This window comes from Plutella xylostella, chromosome 30, assembly GCF_932276165.1.
Source record: "Plutella xylostella chromosome 30, ilPluXylo3.1, whole genome shotgun sequence".
Classification (NCBI taxonomy): domain Eukaryota; kingdom Metazoa; phylum Arthropoda; class Insecta; order Lepidoptera; family Plutellidae; genus Plutella; species Plutella xylostella.
The window spans coordinates 3925899-3947332 of NC_064010.1; the positions used below are offsets into that span (position 1 = coordinate 3925899).

The 21434-nt window shown below is 38.0% G+C and overlaps 1 protein-coding gene across 7 annotated transcripts in view; it reads right to left on the reverse strand.

The window, feature by feature from the left end:
* The window catches only part of LOC105383678 (tau-tubulin kinase homolog Asator), a 76035-nt gene that overhangs the window by 40717 nt on the left and 13884 nt on the right, over positions 1-21434 (reverse strand). For 4 of the 7 annotated variants that reach the window (XM_048632109.1, XM_048632108.1, XM_048632106.1 and 1 more), the window contains exons 2-6: positions 15453-15641; positions 6297-6370; positions 5621-5706; positions 5097-5158; positions 4312-4456 (exon numbers count right to left, since the gene is read on the reverse strand). In XM_048632109.1, the coding sequence (XP_048488066.1) occupies positions 4312-4456; positions 5097-5158; positions 5621-5706; positions 6297-6370; positions 15453-15508 (423 nt within the window). In that variant the 5' untranslated portion in view covers positions 15509-15641. Of the gene's footprint in view, positions 1-3897; positions 3967-4311; positions 4457-5096; positions 5159-5620; positions 5707-6296; positions 6371-15452; positions 15642-21434 lie in introns of those variants that run through there. The other 3 variants (XM_048632107.1, XM_048632110.1, XM_048632111.1) reach the window with 3 other exon arrangements.

Sequence of the window (21434 nt, forward strand, 5' to 3'; positions counted from 1 at the left end):
CGCGACTCAGCAAAGGTTGGTAGATATGATGTTTGGTCCGGAGTTCGATTTGAAGGTATTTGCGTATCTTGACGATATAGTGACAGTAAGTAGTACATTTGAGGATCACGTCTCTCTACTTAACAGTATCCTGGAGAAACTAAAACAGGCAAATCTGACTATTAACATCGACAAATGTCAATTTTTCCGTAGTCAGCTTAAGTATTTGGGTTATGTAGTGGACATGAATGGACTACGTACCGACCCAGAGAAAGTCGAGGCCATCCTTAACTACCCGACTCCCACCTGTAGGAAGGACTTAAAACGATTTCTTGGGACCGCTACATGGTACCGCCGATTCGTTCCAAACTTCAGTACCATCGCTGGCCCATTAAATAAACTAACTTCGAGCAATAAAAAGGCTCCACCGTTTGTTTGGACTGACGAAGCAGATGTGGCTTTTAGAAAACTCAAGGAGTGTCTTGTTTCAGCGCCTGTTCTTGTCTGTCCTGATTACAGCCTTCCATTCGAGGTCCACACCGACGCAAGTAATTACGGTGTTGGTGGCATGCTAACGCAAACCATTGATGGTGTGGAACGTCCTGTAGCTTATATGAGCAAGTCACTGACAGGTGCGGAGAAAAACTACAGCATTACCGAGAGGGAGACGCTTGCTGTTCTCACTGCACTCGAACACTGGCGTTGCTACTTAGAAAATGGGCAAACTTTTACCGTTTACACGGACCATTCTTCGTTAAAGTGGTTTCTCTCGTTAAATAATCCCACAGGTAGGCTCGCTAGATGGTGTGTACGTCTCTCTTCTTTCAATTTCGTTATCAAGCATCGTAAAGGGGTTGATAACGTTATTCCAGATGCACTCTCACGAGCCATCCCTGTATCCGCCATCTCTACAGCGGATTCTTTCAGCAATACTAGCGATTCTTGGTACAAGAAGATGTATAGTTCTTGTTTAAATACGCCTTCTTCGCTACAAAATTTTCAAATTCAGAACCATTGTCTCTATCGGTTGACAAAAAACATCAACAAAAGCCCCCTTATGTCAGAGTTTGCTTGGAAGGAGGTTGTTCCCAGTGAATTACGCGAGCAAGTTGTCTCGGAGAATCACACAGAGCCGACAGCTGGTCATCTGGGCATATTTAAGACCTACCACCGCCTAAGCTTACGCTATTATTGGCCAGGTATGCATGCTGACGTGGTTAAGTTTGTTTCATCTTGTTCCGTGTGCCTTTCTCATAAACTACCCAACCACACCACTCTAGGCGAGATGGGACGGCCCAAGCAGTGCTCGCGTCCTTTTCAAATGATTTCGATCGATTTTGTAGGCCCGTTACCTTCTAGTAGGAAGCAGAACGCGTATTTACTGGTAGTGGTATGTTGTTTTTCAAAATATTGCATGATGTTCCCCATGAGAAGAGCGACAGCTGTTGGTGTCATAAAAAATTTAGAGGACAGTGTTTTCTTGGTACACGGTGTTCCCCAAACAATTTTTTTGGATAATGGCTCGCAGTTTATTAGTAAGGAGCTTGAAGTTTTTTTCAAGAAATATAAGATACCTAACGTCTTCTTCACGCCCAAGTACACTCCACAAGTCAACACTGTGGAACGCTATAATAAGACGATCGTTACATGCATCTCCGTTTTTATCGAGAACGATCATAGGTCCTGGGATGTGAATTTGCCCAAGATCCAGTTTGCCCTAAATAATTCTGTTAGTGAGGTTACAGGTTACACCCCTTCTTTCTTGGTCCATGGTCGAGAACTTGTCACTTGTGGTTCTCACTATGTGGACGCAGACTTAGGCAATGAGATTATATTTCTACCTCGGGACATCTATAGCGAAAACGTAGGTCACTTGTCAGGAATATTTAATAATGTACAGGCTAACCTTTGGCGAGCGCACCAGAAGAACACTTCTCGTTATAACTTGAGACGTAAGCCAGCTGAATTTGACGTAAATGATATTGTTTGGAAACGCACTTATTTTCAAAGTGACAAAGACAGCTACTTCAGTAAAAAGTTGGCTCCAAAATTTACAAAATGTCGCGTTACAAGCAAGTTATCTCCTTTAGTTTACCAATTAGAAGACATGAACGGTAAAGATCTTGGCAAATGGCACATCAAAGATCTTAAATTGGTTAGTTGATTTTATTAGGTTTTATTAAAAGTAGATTTAGTGCGGATTTTTTTTTTGAGAAAAAAAATCCTTGTGCAGCGAGCGGGGTAATGTAACGTTATTTATTTTACAACGTTACCTACTTCATTATTAAACTTAATTACCTAAATCCATCCGCGAGCGAAAATGGTTCGTTTGCGCTTTGCTTCGCGGATCCCTAAAAAACTTGTCCAGCGACCGGTTCGACTCGCAGCGAGGCTTGGCCACTGCTATTCGCCGCTGCGATTGTTAAACGTCTCGAGACCCTCGCTGAGTTTGTGCGTGCGCGCTTCTATCTCGTTCGCCAGCTCACCGTCACTAACGGCCGAGTCGTAAACATTACAATTACATAATTAATTAAAGGCAACTACGTACTTGTGTAATTAAATAAACTAAGTGTTGTACATGCAGTTCCCCACACTTCTTGGGTAAGTTGCGAACAGATACCTACTTATTTTTAGAGTTAGTTATTATTGTGCTATTGTAGTTCTAAATAGTGCTTGTACATATTTCGCCTTATCATATTTAATAAGTGAGCAAACGAGTAACTAGCTTTAATAATGATAAGTTTTTTTTACTAATTTCTATCGCTTGCCGCTTGAAGAAGATTAAGATGGCGAGTGCCAAATATTGCTAGTCACTCACGATTGCATCATCCTCATCATACCATAATACTTTGTCGCATTATTTTTAAGCACTAAAGGTTCTGGTTAATGGTTATGACCCTTAGTATAGTTAGTTAGTTAAGCAATCCTAGTACATAATGATCATGTTGTAGTTAGTTTAGAAATATAGTAATTGTACAGAACTCCCAGATAGTAGGTATAGTTATTAACTTGTATTATTAATTTATTTTTCATAACTCCGCTACTGATAACTTTCACCGCCACTTTCAAGCTTGTTGGGTTTCTTCTTCTTTTGCCTAACCAGTGTCGGTGAACCGTCCTATGCCGAAGGTTGGTAATAATGCAAGGGGTTTATTCCAGGGTCCGACGTACTGGTTGAGTACCTACTTACGACGGCACTGAGATCCGCCTGTCCACCACCGGGAATTAACTACGGAGCCGTTCGTTACCCACGACGCTTATTTACCGCCTCGAGAAGACGTCCCGTTATTCCTGGGCGGCTAAGGGGAGTACCTGACCGTAATAGCCGTACGGAGAGATTGAACCCGAGTGTAGGGCAACCCACGAAATTTAATAAAGTTGTACGCTAAATAAACTTAATTTTCTTTTATTTATTTTTTTCCCACCTAGCCAGAGCTAGCTGCGACAAGCTACCGTAAAATTTTGTTTATAGGCATTAAGTAATTTGTATTTTCTTTATGATCGGACATGTTGAGTTTGCAGAGATGAGAATGTGGTGCGCTTTGCGGTTCGTGTCACAACGAAAACCACCTCTATTTAACAAGACAATATCAAGTTCTCAAAATACCATTTACTTACTCATTTTCAATACCGCGATGTAGGACTTCATAGTAATCGCTAAGATTCCACACGTAGTTTGCGGTTTTCGCCTTTCTGGCAGTTTCAATAACTCTATCTATTGATAGTTGACAGTTACTTCCATTCGATTTTGACAGAATGGTACTTTTTATGTGTACCTATGATATTACGCTATCGATAGATAGAGTATTGAAACTGGCAGTTAGCGCCATCTATCGGTTGTCTTCGGTACTTAATGACTTCATCGCATCTGTATAAAGCGTCTATAACACCTATGTCGTCAGCAATAAGTTTATCTACCTTCCACCTCTCCTTCACCACGTGGCCGGGCTGTAGCAGATCCTCGGTCGCCATAGTGATGTGGTGCGCCTTACGGCTCGTGTCACAGCGAAAACCATCTCTATTTAACTAAACAAAGGTCTCAAAATATCATTTACTAACTCATCTTTAGACAGTTTACATGTAATTTCTAATACCGCGATGTAGGATCGTTAAGATTCTACACAAAGTTTGCCTTTGTAGCTTTAGTGCCATCTATCGGTGGTTCTCAGAACTGATGGGCTAGCTGACCACACATTATGGATTATGATGGTATACCTTCCACCTCTCCTTGACGGCATTAGTGCCATCTCTCGGTAGTCTTCGGTACTAACTATATTCGTCTCCGCCGTATCCAACTATTATGACACCTGTGAAATTAACAATAAGGCTTACCTTCCACCTCTCCTTGACCACGTGGCCGGGCTGCAACAGATCCTCGGTCGCCATAGTGATGTGGTGCGCCTTGCGGCTCGTGTCACAGCGGGACGCCGAACGCGAGCGTGGGACGCCCCCGCCGAAGTTGGGGAGGGTTCGGGACCTGTGGTGGGAGGTATACATGTTAAGAAAGTTCTATTAATATGCAAATTGCAAAAAGGGTATCCTAAGCCGAAAGGGGATGTCTCAGGGGGTCATTCTGAATTAGTTTTGTTCTACGAAATGATACGAATGACCCCCTAAGTCACCCCCTTTCAGCTTAGTGTACCCTTTTTGCTATACCCTGTATATTTGTGCTTGCACCTCAGTGGAATGGAACTAAGATTCGGCACAGTTACGTAACAGTTTGGACCTTAAAGATATATGCAGTTAAGTGAATTGCATATCTGTATCCCTTTAAGGTCTTAAAAGGTCGATAAAGATGAATAAGTCCATATTTGCAGGTTTCCTGACGAAGCTTTCCTTCACTATAACAGCGATAGAAAGAACTGGTTGGTGCGGTCATGTGCCTGTAGATACCGGTCAGATACCTGACCCCCCTCTCATAGTAACAATGCATCTGAGAGGGGTCAGATTTATCTGCCTTATACTGTACATGACACGACGAGGGATTTTAACCAGCATCTCTTGAACAGCGGGTGTTTTACCGACTGAGCTACCACCGCTCGGAAGGTGTATCTATCAGTCAGGGAACTTTCTAACGGTACTGTTGTCGTGGTTATTTATTCTTATTCTATTCTCACCTCAGCAGAGGGTTAGACTGGAACCTCGGCGCTGCAGCGGCCTCCAAGCGCCGCGTCTCCTTCTGTTCAACAAATATTTTCTTAGAAAATACATAAAAACATAACACTATGCTTTTCAAAACATAGCATGTATCTGTATAATTTGTTAGCTTAGCTTTTAAGGGAAAACCAACTTTAGTTACCAGGAGTATGGATCTGTCAATCAAACGTCGTAGGGCTGATTGCCAGAGCGCATGAGACACTCTATATTGGTGAAGCGCCGGTGGAATATGTCAAAACCGAGCGTCGCCATTGTTGGTGCGCGCTTTGCCGCTAGATAGCTATTCGTCTAATGCGGCTATCGCTCCGAATTTTATTTTATCATCCGTTCATAAACACAAACGCAAACAAATTGGAGAATTTGGTTAATAAATTTTGGGGTAGAAGATTTGCACTACAGCACGCAATTTTAACTAGTTAACTAGTATTGTGTTCGCTCCAAATTCACATGGTACTTTGAATAATATGATTCGCCCGTGACTCACCTGAGGTTCATTTCTCGGCCGCGCGGCGGCGGGTGCCTCCTGCGACGACCCCTGCGAGGCGGTGTCCGCTGATGATGATGACGACTCTGCAAACACAACAATCATCATTAGCCTTCTATCGCCCATTGGGTAAAGAGCTTGTACACAAAACTGCGACAATAATCAAGCATTTTCCCAAAAAACAGTCAAACCCGTTGCACATTTGTAAGATGCGACATTTTGTGTTCAAGCCCTTAAGTCTCGTTTTGTATACGCCAACAGGACAGGATTGTGGGTCTTATGATGCTCTTATCCATTGTTCACACAAATCAGTATCTATTTTATTTATACCAGCTAACTTCATATCAAATTTCATTAAAATTGGTTCAGCCGTTTTACAAACGTCATACAAACCTTTGCCTTTATACTATTAGTAGGAATACACTTTTAGATTTGAATGGTAGAGGGTTTCTTTAACGTTGGTTAGGTTATTCAATCCTGTGTCGCTCGCTGTTATCAACTGTCTACACAAATTAATAGCTATTTTACTTATACAGGGTGTTGCAAAAAGGGTACCTACACTAAGTCGAAACGTACGTATTCAGCATGTTATATCTAAGCCCGGAAACGAAATCAGAATAGGTTTGGGCTTAGTATACCCTTCTTACAACACCCTGTATTATGTTAGTGGACTCACCAGACTGGTTGTTGGACTGCTCTGCCTCCTGCTTGAACGACTGCTCCCGCCGCTCGCAGGACGGCTCCTGCTCCCTGCAACAGAACAGTACCGTCAGCATCGTCATCATCATCATCATTATCATCATCATCTTATTATCATCAACCTTCTCCTTCTTCTTCCTAGCATTTTCCTTATTTACGGTCGGCTTTGTGGGTCATGTCATGTCACGCCATTTTACCCTATCCTCTGTCATATTATCATTCAATCCACACTCTCTCATATTTTCTTCCGCGCAATCAAGCTACATCCCTTCCTTCATTGGAAGGAGACCCGTGCCCCAGCAGTTAGGACGTGATGGGTCGCGATGAATCAAGCTACTTCTTATTGATCGTCCTCTCTTACACCTTCCATCATCAACCAAAATAAACCTTTAAAGCTGATCTGTGACAAATACTAGTGAACCAACTGAACATTACCATTTAACAATCTTTAAATCACAATTGTTTACCATATCTAGGTGTATATTTCGTACAAATTGCGTAGCAAAATTTTTTCCTTAAAACCTTTGTCTTTTAAAATTTTAATGTAACTATTATTGATCCTTTATAACGACGACGTAACGTTCAGTTAATTAAATAATAACAAAGACGCCTCTTTTAAACGTTTTATTTCGACCTATAAAATAGCTTACAGCGCACTAAATGAATTAAATATAGGCACATTTTACCATTTCTTTCCAGGTCACTGAATATTCTGAAGGCAGTCAATCGGATGAGCTCCATGTCTCACGTTAGAAAGAATCTGGGTTCGAATCCCGGAATGGACACCTGATTTTGTTCTTATTTCGCGAAATATTACGGAATATAAATTATAATATGGAATAATTATAACACACATTACGCTATCATTCATATTATAAAAGTAAAAAAGTAAGTATCAGTGTGTAATTGTGTATGTTTGTAATCTTTTCACGGCTGGACCGATTTTGACGTAATAAGTGTAGGTAAACAGATAAATATCTCCAAAAATATCATGAATGAACACTTAATTCAATCAGCTTAATACCATCAGATACAAATTCCAATACCAACAAAAGACTAGCGAGTACAGTCTTTGCTTATCATTATCATAAATGCGTTATTACGTGCAATACAAATATTTGTTGACAGTGTAAAGGGCAAACTGAGGTCTAATCTTAGTTAACATTATGCTACAAGTTTGTTTACAATTTCTTCTGTAATAATTATCAATTACTAGCTGTTCCCGTGATTAATCTAGGGTGACAGCTAACTCCATACGAAATTATAATATTATTAAAATCGGTTCAGCCGTTTTGACATGTACAGTTTAAACACGCGATAATAGGACAACACCAAGTCATGTTTTAAGAACGTTTGTTAGGGCTGATTTTTCAATAGTCAGATAAGTGTTATCTGAGGAATAAAATTGTTGCTGTCGCATCTGAATGTTTGTATTAGACAATGACAGCAACAATTATATTCTTCAGATAACACTTATCTGACCATTGAAAAATTAGCCCTTAGTCGTATACCTCGAAATCAAAAAATCCTTGTAGCTTTTCATCTATTCGCATTTCACCGCGATATCAAAATTTCTGAATAGAATTTTATTCTTGTAGTATACTAATTGTTGATCGCTAATTACAATTGTCTAAAAAATTCATAGTAGATTTACTTTCCTGCCTGTCTTCACTGTAGTCTCTTTTCACCTTGATAGATATTTGTTTGTGATGCGATATTACAACGTTTGAAGTCGTACCTTACCTTACCTGTTACTGTGGTAAAAATCTATTCAAAATATATGCTAGTAACAAAATATACTACCGATATTATACGCTACAACAAAAAACGCTATCGCGGCGAAATGCGAATAGGCGAAAAGCTACAAGGATTTTTTGATTTCGAGGTACACGACTAACAAATGTTTAAGAATAAGAACCTAGTTCTCTAACCTTTGTGATTCGCAATTATCATAAATAGGGCAAGCGGTCCCTATATTCTGGCGCAATCTACCGGAAAGCTTAACCTAAATTACCTAAATACTTAGGAAACAAGGGTTGGCCGTGTAGATTGTACAGAAATAACTTTTGGGCAACGATAGCCCAAAATCTTTGTTTATTTTATTAATAAGCATGTATTTTATGTAGATGTTAACGTGGGACGCCCTCTTAGGTACTCTACCTCCTCTGCATACCGTTGGGAACTGTGTTGGACCGACGGCCTTAAACTGCCTAGACTTTGGCTAGCTGGCTGGATGGAAGACCTAAGGCATAGTTGAGAGAGACCTAGTAATCTTCCAAATCCAGCATCAGACGATTGCGGGCAGATCATAATGATAAGGTAAATTAAAAAAGTACTTTTAAGCGTACTTATGAGATTTAAAAGCGTTCCATTTTCTTCTTATCTTCACGATGAAACATTTCGCCATTTCCCATCACTACAATTTAGCATTTCATCTTGGCAAGGACAAGACAAAGGACGATAGGTAGGTATTACATTTAAGTTATTTTAGATAGGCTATTATTCGACCCAAGAAGCAATCTAATTTTAAATATACTTTATTTGTTTTGGCTTTAAATGAAATTGTAATTGAAGCAAACACACCTGCAGGTATTCTAAGACCAAGTGAATGTCATCATCATCAGCCAGTAATCGTCAACTGCTGGACACAGGCCTCACCCAAGTGCGCTACAAAATCCTACCTGTGTAGGTACAAGTAAAGACCTAGAGCAAGTAATGCAACGTTGTTCACTACCATTCGTTCGCTCATTGGCTGGATTGTCGTTGACTAGGGCTTAAATACATCATCATCATCACAACCCATCACGTCCCCATTGCTGGGCACGGGTCTCCTTCCAATGATGAAAGCGTTTAGGCCTAGTCCACCACGCAGGCTTAGTGCGGGTTGGTGGACCCCAACACAAGCAAGCTTGTGCTTAGAGAGTTGCCGGGTAAGTGGTCAACCTAAGTTCATTCTAAGGTAGATTCAGTCAAGTGAGAAACTGGCCCTGTATGTTTGTTCAATGTTTGCACAACCCCGTACTCTGGATAACAGCCTTGACATTTCGATACAGCGACCTATAAGATAAATGCTAGTAGTGTTAATATTACCTACGGGTACCTACATTAAAGTTCAGATCCGTACCTAAAAGGATCCATTATGCCTACTTAAACATTGTATCATGATTATGAAGCTAAATATATTAATATTCGGCTCTTTTTGGTCTGTAATAGTTTATTAGAGATAACTAGCATAGTATATGTCTTGTAATGACTGTTTGTAGCCAAAATAAAGAAAATAAAATAAATAAATAAAATAAATATTATTATTAATCATGGCTAACTTTGTAGCGATTGACTAGTACGTAAATGTGAAGTATAGATAGATAGAATATTCTTTATTTGTACACAAGAACAGATTTTACAAAGCTTTATACAAACACATAGTATATCTACTTATGGCCTATCGAATTAAATAAGTATTAAGGTAAGCGTATACCTATTGATATCATACGTTTCGCACCAAGCGTATTGTCATAAATGTGTGAAACAACGGCGTCGATGAAATGGATGCAATGCACTTCTGTGAATTTCTATACAAAGAGTACTGAATGCAATGCGTCCGTTGTGTGCGATGCCGAAAGGTGGATGCTTGCCTCTAAGCACACGTTTGCCTGTTCGTGTTCTCCATTCAAGAACTCCGAAAAATATCTAATAAATGCAAATTTAAACATATAAATATGGAACTTGTGCTGTGATTTAACTTCTAAAGGGGTGCAGTAGAAAGTGGTGGGTGCGACGACCCTATCGTATGTCAGTTCAAGACACATTCACCCTACAGTTATACATAGTTATAGTCGTTGCATGTCAGTATGCGGAGTATTGGACCCGTAAAAGCCCTACCCAATAATTATACTGACTCACTGGATTGGGGGTTAAATCAATACATTCTTCAGTTTATTTGTATCGTCAAATACTTTTTTTAAGTATGAGTGTTTTTAACCGATAAGCTTCGAACTGTATTAGATTGTCCTGTGACAGTTGAACGCTCTGCATAAGCAGCGTAGGGTTTCGTTTTTCCCGACCTTTTTCTGTTCCCGGGAAACGGGAATTTTTTTCAAGATTTCCCGGGAATTCCCGGGAAACGGGAATTTATTTTAAATGCTTGGTTTTGCTATTTTCGGGTATTAAAAGTCTATTAAAACACTTATAATTAAATGAAATATACTTTTATCACTCGTATAGGTAGAAAAAAGAAACAGTCAGATAAATTTACAACGAAAATTATAATGATTTGTTCTACATGCCAAATCATTTCTTTTTCTTAATTGTAAATTAAACAATAACAAAGGTATTATAATTAACAGTTTGAAAATAATATTATTATGACATATAATTAAAATAGAAAATTAATGACACTTGAGGTAATGTTTTAAAAAAAATATCATAAATTGTTGAGATTTATCGCTCCACCTACTTCTTATTTTGGTTTTTTCTATGCGTTAGTAATTTTATAAAAAATAAACGCGGACACAAAACGGAGACATAAAAAAAATATGACAGGCATCACACATGTAAAAGGCTTCAAACTTGAAAACTTCAAAATCATTTATTTGTGACACATAGGTTTCCGACAGGTGTTTTCAAAGTCAGTTTTAAATCTACTGCTATGGTCTACCGTAAAGGTGTACAAATAATATTAGTTATAAATTGATTATATAAAATATTTAAATGTCATGCTATATCATGCTATGATATCATACAGAAAGTCTAATTACATAAATTATCAAATTGTACAGACATTAAAATAAAAAATAATATATAAGTCAAAATAGTTATTAATCGTGTCAAAGAATAAGTATAAATTAATCAATGATAATGTCGTGCCTGACTCATGATTAAGTACATATTTAGCTATTCGTTCGGATGTGCCCTTAATATATCTGGTTTTGGTCTGTAAATAACTCATGTACAGTGTAATATGCCTTTGCAAGTAACATCTTTTTCAATTCGTACCTAAAATGCACGACGTTGTCTATATCTCTTATTTGAGATGGCAAACTATTAAATATTTTTTAGGCGATCAATTATTTGGTTTTAGGTAGGCAGTAGGACCAACAGATATATAAAGATGAAAATATTGATTCAGGAAGAGGTGAAACAAGGTGATGTATATGAGTCATTTATCTTTGTAATGCAGCTGCGAGAAAACTTTTCCAATAATTTACAACAATACCGAGTTTCTGATCGTAGACGACAAGCCTGCCGATATTTTTTTTGGGTTTAATGTAGGAGAAACAGATAAATAAAGATGAAAATATAGCATGGAATCGATTAAAAATCAAACACGGGAATTCCCGGGAATGGTATTTTTTTCCCGGGTTCGGGAAAAACAAATTTCCCGGGAATTCCCGGGAACGGGAATTCCCGGGAACACGGGAACGAAACCCTAAAGCAGCGTCGTGCACCCTAAAATTAACTAACCCTTTGGGCTTACCACCACCGCCGGTCAAACATATGTCAGATACATACAAGTTAAGTACGTCAGATTTGACAAGCGAGCGACGTTGCTTGAGGATTGTTTATTACTAAAAGGTGGTGGTAACCCCACTGGTCGCGCTAAGGAATTCGGCACATCGTCAGAGCTGCAATACGGTCTACCACGTGTAAGATTGCGGCCTTCACTGCCCAAACACCGCTGAAGGTTTCCTTGTTGGTAAGTATATTACACTAGGAACCACGCAACATGGAATGCACTTTGTAGTAGTAAGCACGCCCCCTAAGCGGTGCGGGGTGAAGCGCGGGGCGGAATGTGTCAAAACCGCGCAACGCCATTGGTCAATTGCTATGCCGCTCGGCCGCTATTGGTCAATTGCAGCAAAGAAGTGCTCATAGTACTTATTACTTCTATGAAAGTGCTCCGAATCCTCTCCTACTATTCGATCATAAATCAAACATAGCATAGCCGCCATTTAGCTTTTTCAGGTTAAATTAGTTTAATGGGAATTCTACTGTGTCGATTAGATTGAGTATCTGTAAACTGAAGTGCTGGTCTTCTCAGACGAACTATTGATTATAATTATTGGGATGGGATAGAACTCAGGAAGGAAACTTAGGCAGGTGGCACAGAATAGTTTTATGAAAGGGTTGTGAGACGGTACAGTATAAGGTAGATAAATCTGACCCCTCAGACCGACTCAGACTTTAGTCTCAGACCGAAAGACCATGTCAGAAGCATTGTTACTATAAGAGGGGGGTCTGGTTTCTCTGCACATGACCGTACTTGGGAAAGGCCTGTGTGGATGACTATTATTGGCTGATGATTTTTAAGACCCAACGGAAAAATATGATGTTATAAGTTAAACTTGACTGTGTATCTGTGTGTGATAAATGCCCAAAATTATAAAAAATGCACATAGCTTTTGAATGGATAAACCGTTTTTGAAGAATCATAGTACAAATTCAGTTAACAAACATGTATAGAAAATGTTTTGAAATTATATCTTTACACCTATTCTTATTGTTGATTTTTTGTGAAACTTTAAGCAGAGGAAAATTTAGTATTATTCCTTCTATTTTAAATTTGTCTAGTACCAGATAAATTATATTAACAAAACTTACACCTCTCAAGGCTAAGCTACATTAGTATGCTGAGACAAGTTCCTCAAGATCAAGGACACAAATAATAATGAATTGCTTTAGGCCAGACAGAACACATTTGGTGAAAGTGCTTATAAGAAAGTTCTAGATAAATACCTATCTATGTATAAAGAACATAGGCTACTTTTTATCGCGGAATTCCCACGGGAAAACTTTTTAAGGCGAAGCGAAGCTCGCGGGAACAGCTAGTACAACTAAAGCTTAAGGGTTGTCACCATGGTGAAAGGCCAGCAGTATGTCCAGACCATTGTACATCAAGCTCAGAGGCTCCCTTCATGCACCTTTGAAAATTATGAACTAAAACATAGTTATAGGTTTAAAATGTATGTGTCTGTGGATACAGAAGAAATAAAAACACCTAGAGAGATATAAAAACACCTGGATAGCTGTAGTCATCTAGTGTTTTTCATGGACACATTATAAATATATACTCAGATTAACAATTTATATTCTTATCTTTCAGCATATTAGTTTCTGCAGGTTTACCAACATTTGAAAGTCTTTCAACATCTACAAACATCATATCAGCCAGAAACACGACCATATACATTGCCACTGCTGTGGCACAGGTCTCCATACATTGAAGGAAGGGTTTTAGGCCTAGTCCAGCACGCTGGCCTGGTGCGTTTTGGTGGACGACAGAAAGACATGAAGTCACAATATTATTCACTTGACCTATACTTGTATTACAGAGTAAATACTGCATTGAGTAGGTAAATAGAGGATGAGTTCAGTGCAAGTGTCTAAAACCTTAAATAGGTAGGTGTCAGTTGTCTTACTACAAAAGACACTGATGCAAGTGCACACTACAATATAACTTAGTTCTTATTGGAATAAACTCATTTTACATACAGGAATTTGTATGTATAATAATGATAAATTACTTTTCTTATCAACAACAGCTTAGAATGTTAAATGTCACTGCAAAAATAAGCTTTTGAAATGATAAAAGCTAGTCAATACATGTTCATTATACTTACCAAAGCACGAAGTTAAGAAAAACGTATTTCAATCATGATACACATAAGTTTTATTTATGAAAATGTATACTTTCGACTTCGAAAATCACCTAAAATCATCGAGTATTATCGTCAGAAAGTGACAGAAAGCATAACCCGACCAAATTGGGGTGAGAGTCGCTGTGCCGCATTAGCGCAATGAAAGGTGACATTTCATAGTGATTGGTTGCGCTAAAATGAGACAGGAACATACCTCCACAAGCCCACCCACTTATCATCGATTTTTATCAACTCAACAAGCGAATTTCCCAAAGAAAATTAGCTTATAATAACACAAAATATCGCGGCTTGCATCCAGGAAATACTCCTACGCAATAACAGTGGTACAACAAAGAAAACTCACCGAGAAAATTAGAAAATGACCCGCCGTCAGATAGCGAATAAATTTAGCAGCACAGAAAAGTCACCGAAGAAAACACACTACGAACGTACAGTTTGAAACAACATATTTGTTACACGGCCAAAAGCATTATCGTGCCGATTTTAACATGGTTTTACATATTACACACAGTATTTTCAGTGTTTTTTCCCGATTTCAGTACGGAACGAAGATCGATACCGTAGCCATGACAGTTCTTTTCACTGAAGTGAAGTTAGCAACATTTGCACAGCTGACTGACGGGCCAGCTTTTTTTGTAGGTTTACCATGAAGTGAGCAGTTATTCGAAGCTTTTATAGAGGTCGACGAACTTTGAACAAATTTTATGTAAAATCGTAGTAAAATACATAATGTATATTAGAAAACTTAATAACAGATTTAAATTAAGTACCTACCTATTGCTTTCTTTATTTGTTCTTCTGTTTGGGTAATATCTTACTAAAAACCAATGAAGCGAGAAACCGTTATTATTCTGAGCTAAAAACAAAGTCTAACCACGTAAATAATGGAAATCTGTATTTGAGTACAAATCTTTAGTGTCTACCACTACCACTGAGCAATAATACAGTCCAACTATAAAGTCCTGACATTAAATAGTGCGATTTTTCACAGACTTTTTATCATTAACATCAGTTATTTACTTTACTTACATTTACATAAGTAGGTACCATGGAAGTATTACTTCCATAGTAGGTACCTACCTACTTACTTTAAAAAAATACCTACTTACCATTTGGCAATGGCTTTTTAACGGATTTGTCCTTTAATAAATAAAATAGATTAAATACGATCTGTAACACTAGGATCCACTTGCGTTTTCAGGACTCTATAGTTTTACTGACTATATTTTTTTAATCACTAAAGTTTCTACGGAGTCTACAGTGTCCAAGGACAAGGACTTTCTCAAAGTCCTTGACAGTGTCAATATCTAATAACTACCTGACTAACTACTCGGTAAAGTAAAAAGCATGGCCTCATTTATTTATTTTTTCTTCAGAATCACCGCCAAGCATGAGCTTTTTGCAGCCAGCTGTAGTACGATTAGGTAGGTATATTGTGGCACATTTGGTCCCAAAGAAAGCTGTAGACTACTCACCACGGTATGGTGGGGGCCCAAGCCAGCTGCACCCGCCTCGGCGCCACCACTGACATCTTGCCCGTATCCCTATCCACGGTCGAAGAAGTTCACGACACTTTTTGTCAAAGAGTACCTAGAGATTGGTGGACTCATGTGGGTCTCATGCTTATTGTTTATGGTTTCGGATATTTCGATGAGCAGGGCTACCTGAAACAAATTAAATTTTGTTAAGTAACTGGGTGGATTTCAACAAGTCCTAAAAAATCTTCATTTCCGTGGACTTTTTTATTTTTAGGTTTTTCATATTTTAAAAGCGCTTTTATTAAAGTTTTTGTTATGGTTAGTGTTCTTACTTAATGGCTAGCAGATAAGTTAAAAACTTAACGAGATACAGATGATCAAAAATTTCGTGCCACGGCGATGACACATGCGTTCACGGCAATGAAAAAAACATCCACGGCAATGAAACTAACGTCCACGGCAATGAAAAAACTGTGCTATGGATATGAAATAATCAATCCAATGCAATAAAAAAAAATCTGTGATGGAAACGCAAACTTAAGACAGATTATGTATGGTAGAAATATTTGGATAGATATTAGAACGAAAGAAAGAACGACAGTATGTATAAAATAATAAAGAATGTAGTATGGAATTCTTTGAATAGTATTATGGGGTTCGTATTGCGACTTATAAAAACGAAATGTTTAATTTCACATTAATATCGTTCACAACATATAATTAACCTTACCTATTATAACATCTATATTTTCATAAAGTATAATATTATACATGTTGCCAGTGATGACCTACGGTGCCAAGACGTGGTCTTTAGGCCTCTTAAATAGGCTCGGAGTCACCCAGCGATCTATGGAAAGGGCTATGCTCGGTGTATCTCTACGTGATCGAATCAGAAATGAAGAGATCCGTAGAAGAACCAAAGTAACCGACATGGCCTATCGAGTCAGTTAGCTGAAATGGCAGTGGGCCGAACACATTGCTCGAAGGACTGATGGTCGGTGGAGCAGAAGAGTCCTCGAGTGGAGACCACGTACCGGCAAGCGCAGCGTTGGGCGGCCCCCCGCGAGGTGGACGGACGATATAGTCAAGTCCGCGGGGAAGCACTGGATGCGGACAAGGTGGAAATCATTGGGAGAGGCCTATGTTCAGCAGTGGACGTCCTATGGCTGAGATGATGATGATGATGATAATAATATTATACAGTATACGAACTGTTAAATTTATGTAAAGTTCATAAAATATATTATGATATGACATGATCTGTGCTGAATTACAAATCACCGAACAAACCACCAAAAGCACCAAAACCTAAAGATAGGTGCAGTTAGGTGCATGTTTGTCAACAGCGAAGTGGGGCGCAGTATGTGCACTTAACCGCTCCTCCTCGCTTTCCTCGTCATCGCACCTATCTTAAGGTTTTGGTGCAAGGGATCTTGATGGTGTTGTGTAATTTTACACAGATTACGTAATATGATAGAATATTTTATGAGCTATATGCTAAATTAAAGTAGGTATATTTTAATTGATATAATAATATGAAATGTATTTTATCATCATCAGCCTATAATCATCCACTGCTGGACATAGGTCTCTCCTAAGGAGCGCCACAACACTTGGTCCTCGGCCTTCCTAATCCAGCTACTACCGGCTACCTGCCTAAGCTTGCACATTTTGACAGCTATGTCGGTAACCTTAGTCCTGTGATGGATAACCTCTTTTCTGATACGATCCATTAGAGAAACCCTAAGCGTAGCTCTCTCCATAGCACGCTGAGTGACTTTAAATCGGTGGACCAGTCCCACTGTCAGTGACTACGTCTCTGCACCATACGTCATCACTGGCAGGGTGTACTGGTTGAAGACCTTTGTCTTCAGGCTCTGAGGAATGGCCGAGGAGCATATATGTGACGATGATTCCCGAATACAGCCCAACCCAGTTAGATGCGCTTTTCAGACTCCTTCTCGAAATTGCTTCTGCCTAGCCGAATAGTCTGCTTGAGGTGGACATATAGTTGTCTCACCAACGATCACCGGCTCCCGTTTGATGTGAACATTCTACTTTAGTCTTGCCCAAGTTCAGACCGAGGCCTACATGTTGGCAAGCAGCATTTACTCCACTTAGCATCCAGCTGAGTTCCTGCGGAGATGTATATTCCATGCTATTCTATTATCTGCTGGGGGTGTAAGTACCTGCACCTGGCTGTCTCGAATAGAACCTTTGTGCATATATCCAAGGTCTAAACTGCCTTTTTAATCTTGGAGCATTTCCGACCACACTGGTCCACTGCGGGTCGGTGGGTTCACATATCTAGATGTGCTAAATCTAGATATGCAGATTTCCTCACGATGTTTTTCTTCCCGTTTATACATCGCGATACGCGCCCGTTTTATCGAACTGCAAAAAGAGGTAATTTGACAAGTCCTGTAGGTAATTTCAGTGATCGGTATTACCTGTACTTATTACAAAATATGGTAAATATATTTTTATTTGCCTAATCATACATACCATGGCGATGAAAACATATGTCACGGAAATGAATAACCTGGCCACGGAAATGAATAACCTGGCCACGGAAATTAAGAACCAGGCCACGGCAATGAATACACATTATTTTACGAGACATGGCGATGAAATTTTTTTCATTGCCGTGACTTTTTTTTCATTGCCATAGCAAATTTTGGCCACGGAAACCACGGAAATGAAAGCATGGCGATGAAAATCAAGCCATTAAATATAAATAACAAAAAAAGTGTTAACTATTCGAAGAAACAAACACTTTATAAGATGAATATTTTCAAAATGCTTTCTTTTGAATGCTTACTCAAGAAGACAAACTTAATTTTATAGAAGTTATATCTATCCACGGCGATGAAAGAAAAAATGTCCAGTGACCAAAAACTAATGTAACTTTCACTATAGCGCGAAAACGTGGGCACCTGTGTACCTCTTTCCACGTCGAGTAGTTAGGCAACACTTGTAAAAAACGATTAGCGCACCGAGGTGAGGACCCAAGTTCATAGATAAAACAATATCCTTGATCATGTTTAGGTCACGGCGATGAAATGTAGTTCTGGGACACATGAATTTTCACTTACCGTTCGTTATATTCTTTATTTATTTGAATAAATGTATTTCGTAACAATACTTTAACTATTAATGTATCAAATGAAACTAAGTTTAAATCTAAACACTCAATATTTTTTCATCAATGAAGAATAATACAAAACGAGATGACCTGGGGACAAACACGGCAATGAAAGATTTGTAGGTTTAATATTTTTTTGTAAAGTATCCATTAATCCTATTGATAAAATATTTAGTGCTTCATATAGATTACTATTCCACATAACCGGAAAAAAATATTAGAAAATTAGAACTTTGTTTTTTAGTACCGATTACATTGATGCCACGCAAATTTTGGCCGCGGGAAATTCACCCAACTAAGTACTCAGCGGAGTTGTCTTCGTGTGAGATGCTTTTGGGCTAGTAGCACGGGGCGCGTTTAAGGGTGCTTACATATAGCGACTGGGTTCCTTATATCTACCCGTACCGGTGCGCTAGAGCATTTCCCGGTTTTAAATCTCTCAGTTCGCATACCTAATCAAGTTACCGGTATCGGTACGGGTAGATACAGGGAACCCGATTCTTTATGTAAGCACCCTAAGACGTGACATAAGTTTGCATCTCGCTCACTCACATCGCGCAGCCTTAAGAGCGAGCGCGACAGATAACTTTTGTCACGTCTTAAATGCGCCCCGTGCTAGCCCTTCTGATGACGTAAGTTGGTAGGCGCAAGGTGTAGATAGTTATAACGCTATTCAAATTTAATGTCTATCAGCGATCGTTGTACAAAACCGAAATCAATTAAATACAAATACGAAATCTTTCGGCTAAATTTTTAATTCAATACTAGGTATTAAGTATACATAACTACTTACTAACTATCTACACCTAAGTAAGTATATGTAGCACAGCATGCGTGTAACACTAACAACTTACGTAGTTAAGTAGGTAAGTGCCTACATCAAATAAATTCATCATTGGACAATATAAGTAACTAGCTGCTCCCGCGCGCTTCGCTTCGACTTAAAAAGTTTTCCCGTGGGAATTCCGGGATAAAAAGTAGCCTATGTTCTTTCCCAGGGTCTATACCGTATGTATACCAAATTTAATTCAAATCCGTTCAGTAGTTTTGGCGTGAAAGAGTAACAGACAGACGGACAGACAGACACAGTTACTTTCGCATTTATAATATTAGTAAGGATAGGTACTACATGTAGGTATTGTAGGTATTTCCCTGCTGAAAATCAGCGCTGCAGGTACATTATGTACTTGCAGCAATTGCTGAGCTCGGGGCCTTTTTGGCGCTGCGCTGATGCACCATCTACACAGGCTGGCCAATATTTTAATTATTTTTATTTTTTAAGAATACAGTTTAGTTAGTTTTTATTTTTATTTAATTTTTTCTGGGTGTTTTTAATTTTATATTTACCTACAACTTTTTTTGTAAGTATTTGTTCGGTGTATTTGTGCAGCAACAAATAAAATCTTTTTCTTCTTTCATTCTATTTGCGAAGAATCAAGCATTCTTCAACTGTACCTATATAGAAAGAAAGAAAGAAAGAAAAAACATTTATTGCCACATAATCGGGAAAACACAATAAAACACAAATACAAAAATTAGTTAACTTAAGATTAAAATGTGGCAAAAGGACAAACTCAGCAATGCTGCGAGTTATACCTCGTATAAGGGTGAAATCGCCTAAATTTGTACGTAACAAAAACGTAACAAAAGGGAAACGTTACAAAAATGTTACAAAAAGGAACTATACGGACTCGATCACACTGCTATGAATAAATAAAACAATTTTTATTTAATCAGCACTACGGCGAAGCAAAAAGAATGGTTATGATTTTGACCGGTACCTATTCAATAATTAAAACACGAACTACTTTCGTAATTTTTGAACAAAAATATTAAAAAAATATATATATATCTATGAGGTTTTTTTTTATTAATTGAATTATTAATTATTTTGGTATTAGGTATCACTTGTTAGGATAATTAAAATTAAACTTCTGTACAACTAATATGTTTTTGTAATTTATTAGTTGTAAAAATGTCATCACATTCTTGTCAGTCTGAATGTGCCCTTAGCTTTCCTTTTTGTAACGTTACAAAGAAAATTGTAACAAAATGGAACAAAAATTCTTACGTTCATAAGCTAAAAATATTTTAACACACGTGGATTTAGGTTTCCGAAAATTTGACTAACTGCATAGTAAACAGACTGAAATTATGATTTTACGTGCAGGAATTACTTTGTAAATACTTTCCTTTAACTTAATTTGTCGGTTGTTACAAAGTGGAACACTGAAAAGTCTTTTTTCTTCCGAGTTCACTATAACTTCGATAACTACTACAAACAAAATGGCGGAGACGCGACACTAACGCCACTTCTAAAAAAACTTTTGCTCGTGGAGATGCCAGTAAAATAATTTAGATTTAATACTATTTTATACAAAAAAATACTGTTACAAAGAGCATAACAAAGAAATATGATATTTTTATTAAGATTTAAATTTATGTAAATTTCAATAACCACTGTACAAAATATGATAAAATACAAATAATTTAATACGTTACTTATTCTACTAATATGATTTACCAAAATTTTCTATGTGAAGTTGTTATATTTTTCTCATTTAGTAGGTTTTAGTGCAAGCAAGAGAAATGGACAAAAAATGTACAAATTTTGGCGATTTCACCCATATAATCTATGCAGCGCTGGTTTTCAGTATGCCGAACTTAGGTGCTAAATTATATACTAATAAATTAATTAAACTAGTTACACAAGCTTTATTTGATAATAAATGGTATAGTTTTATATATAAATAAATACTTTATAATAAATATTATAGTTTTATATACAAATAAATAATAATACTTAAATATTATAGTTTTATAAATATGAATTA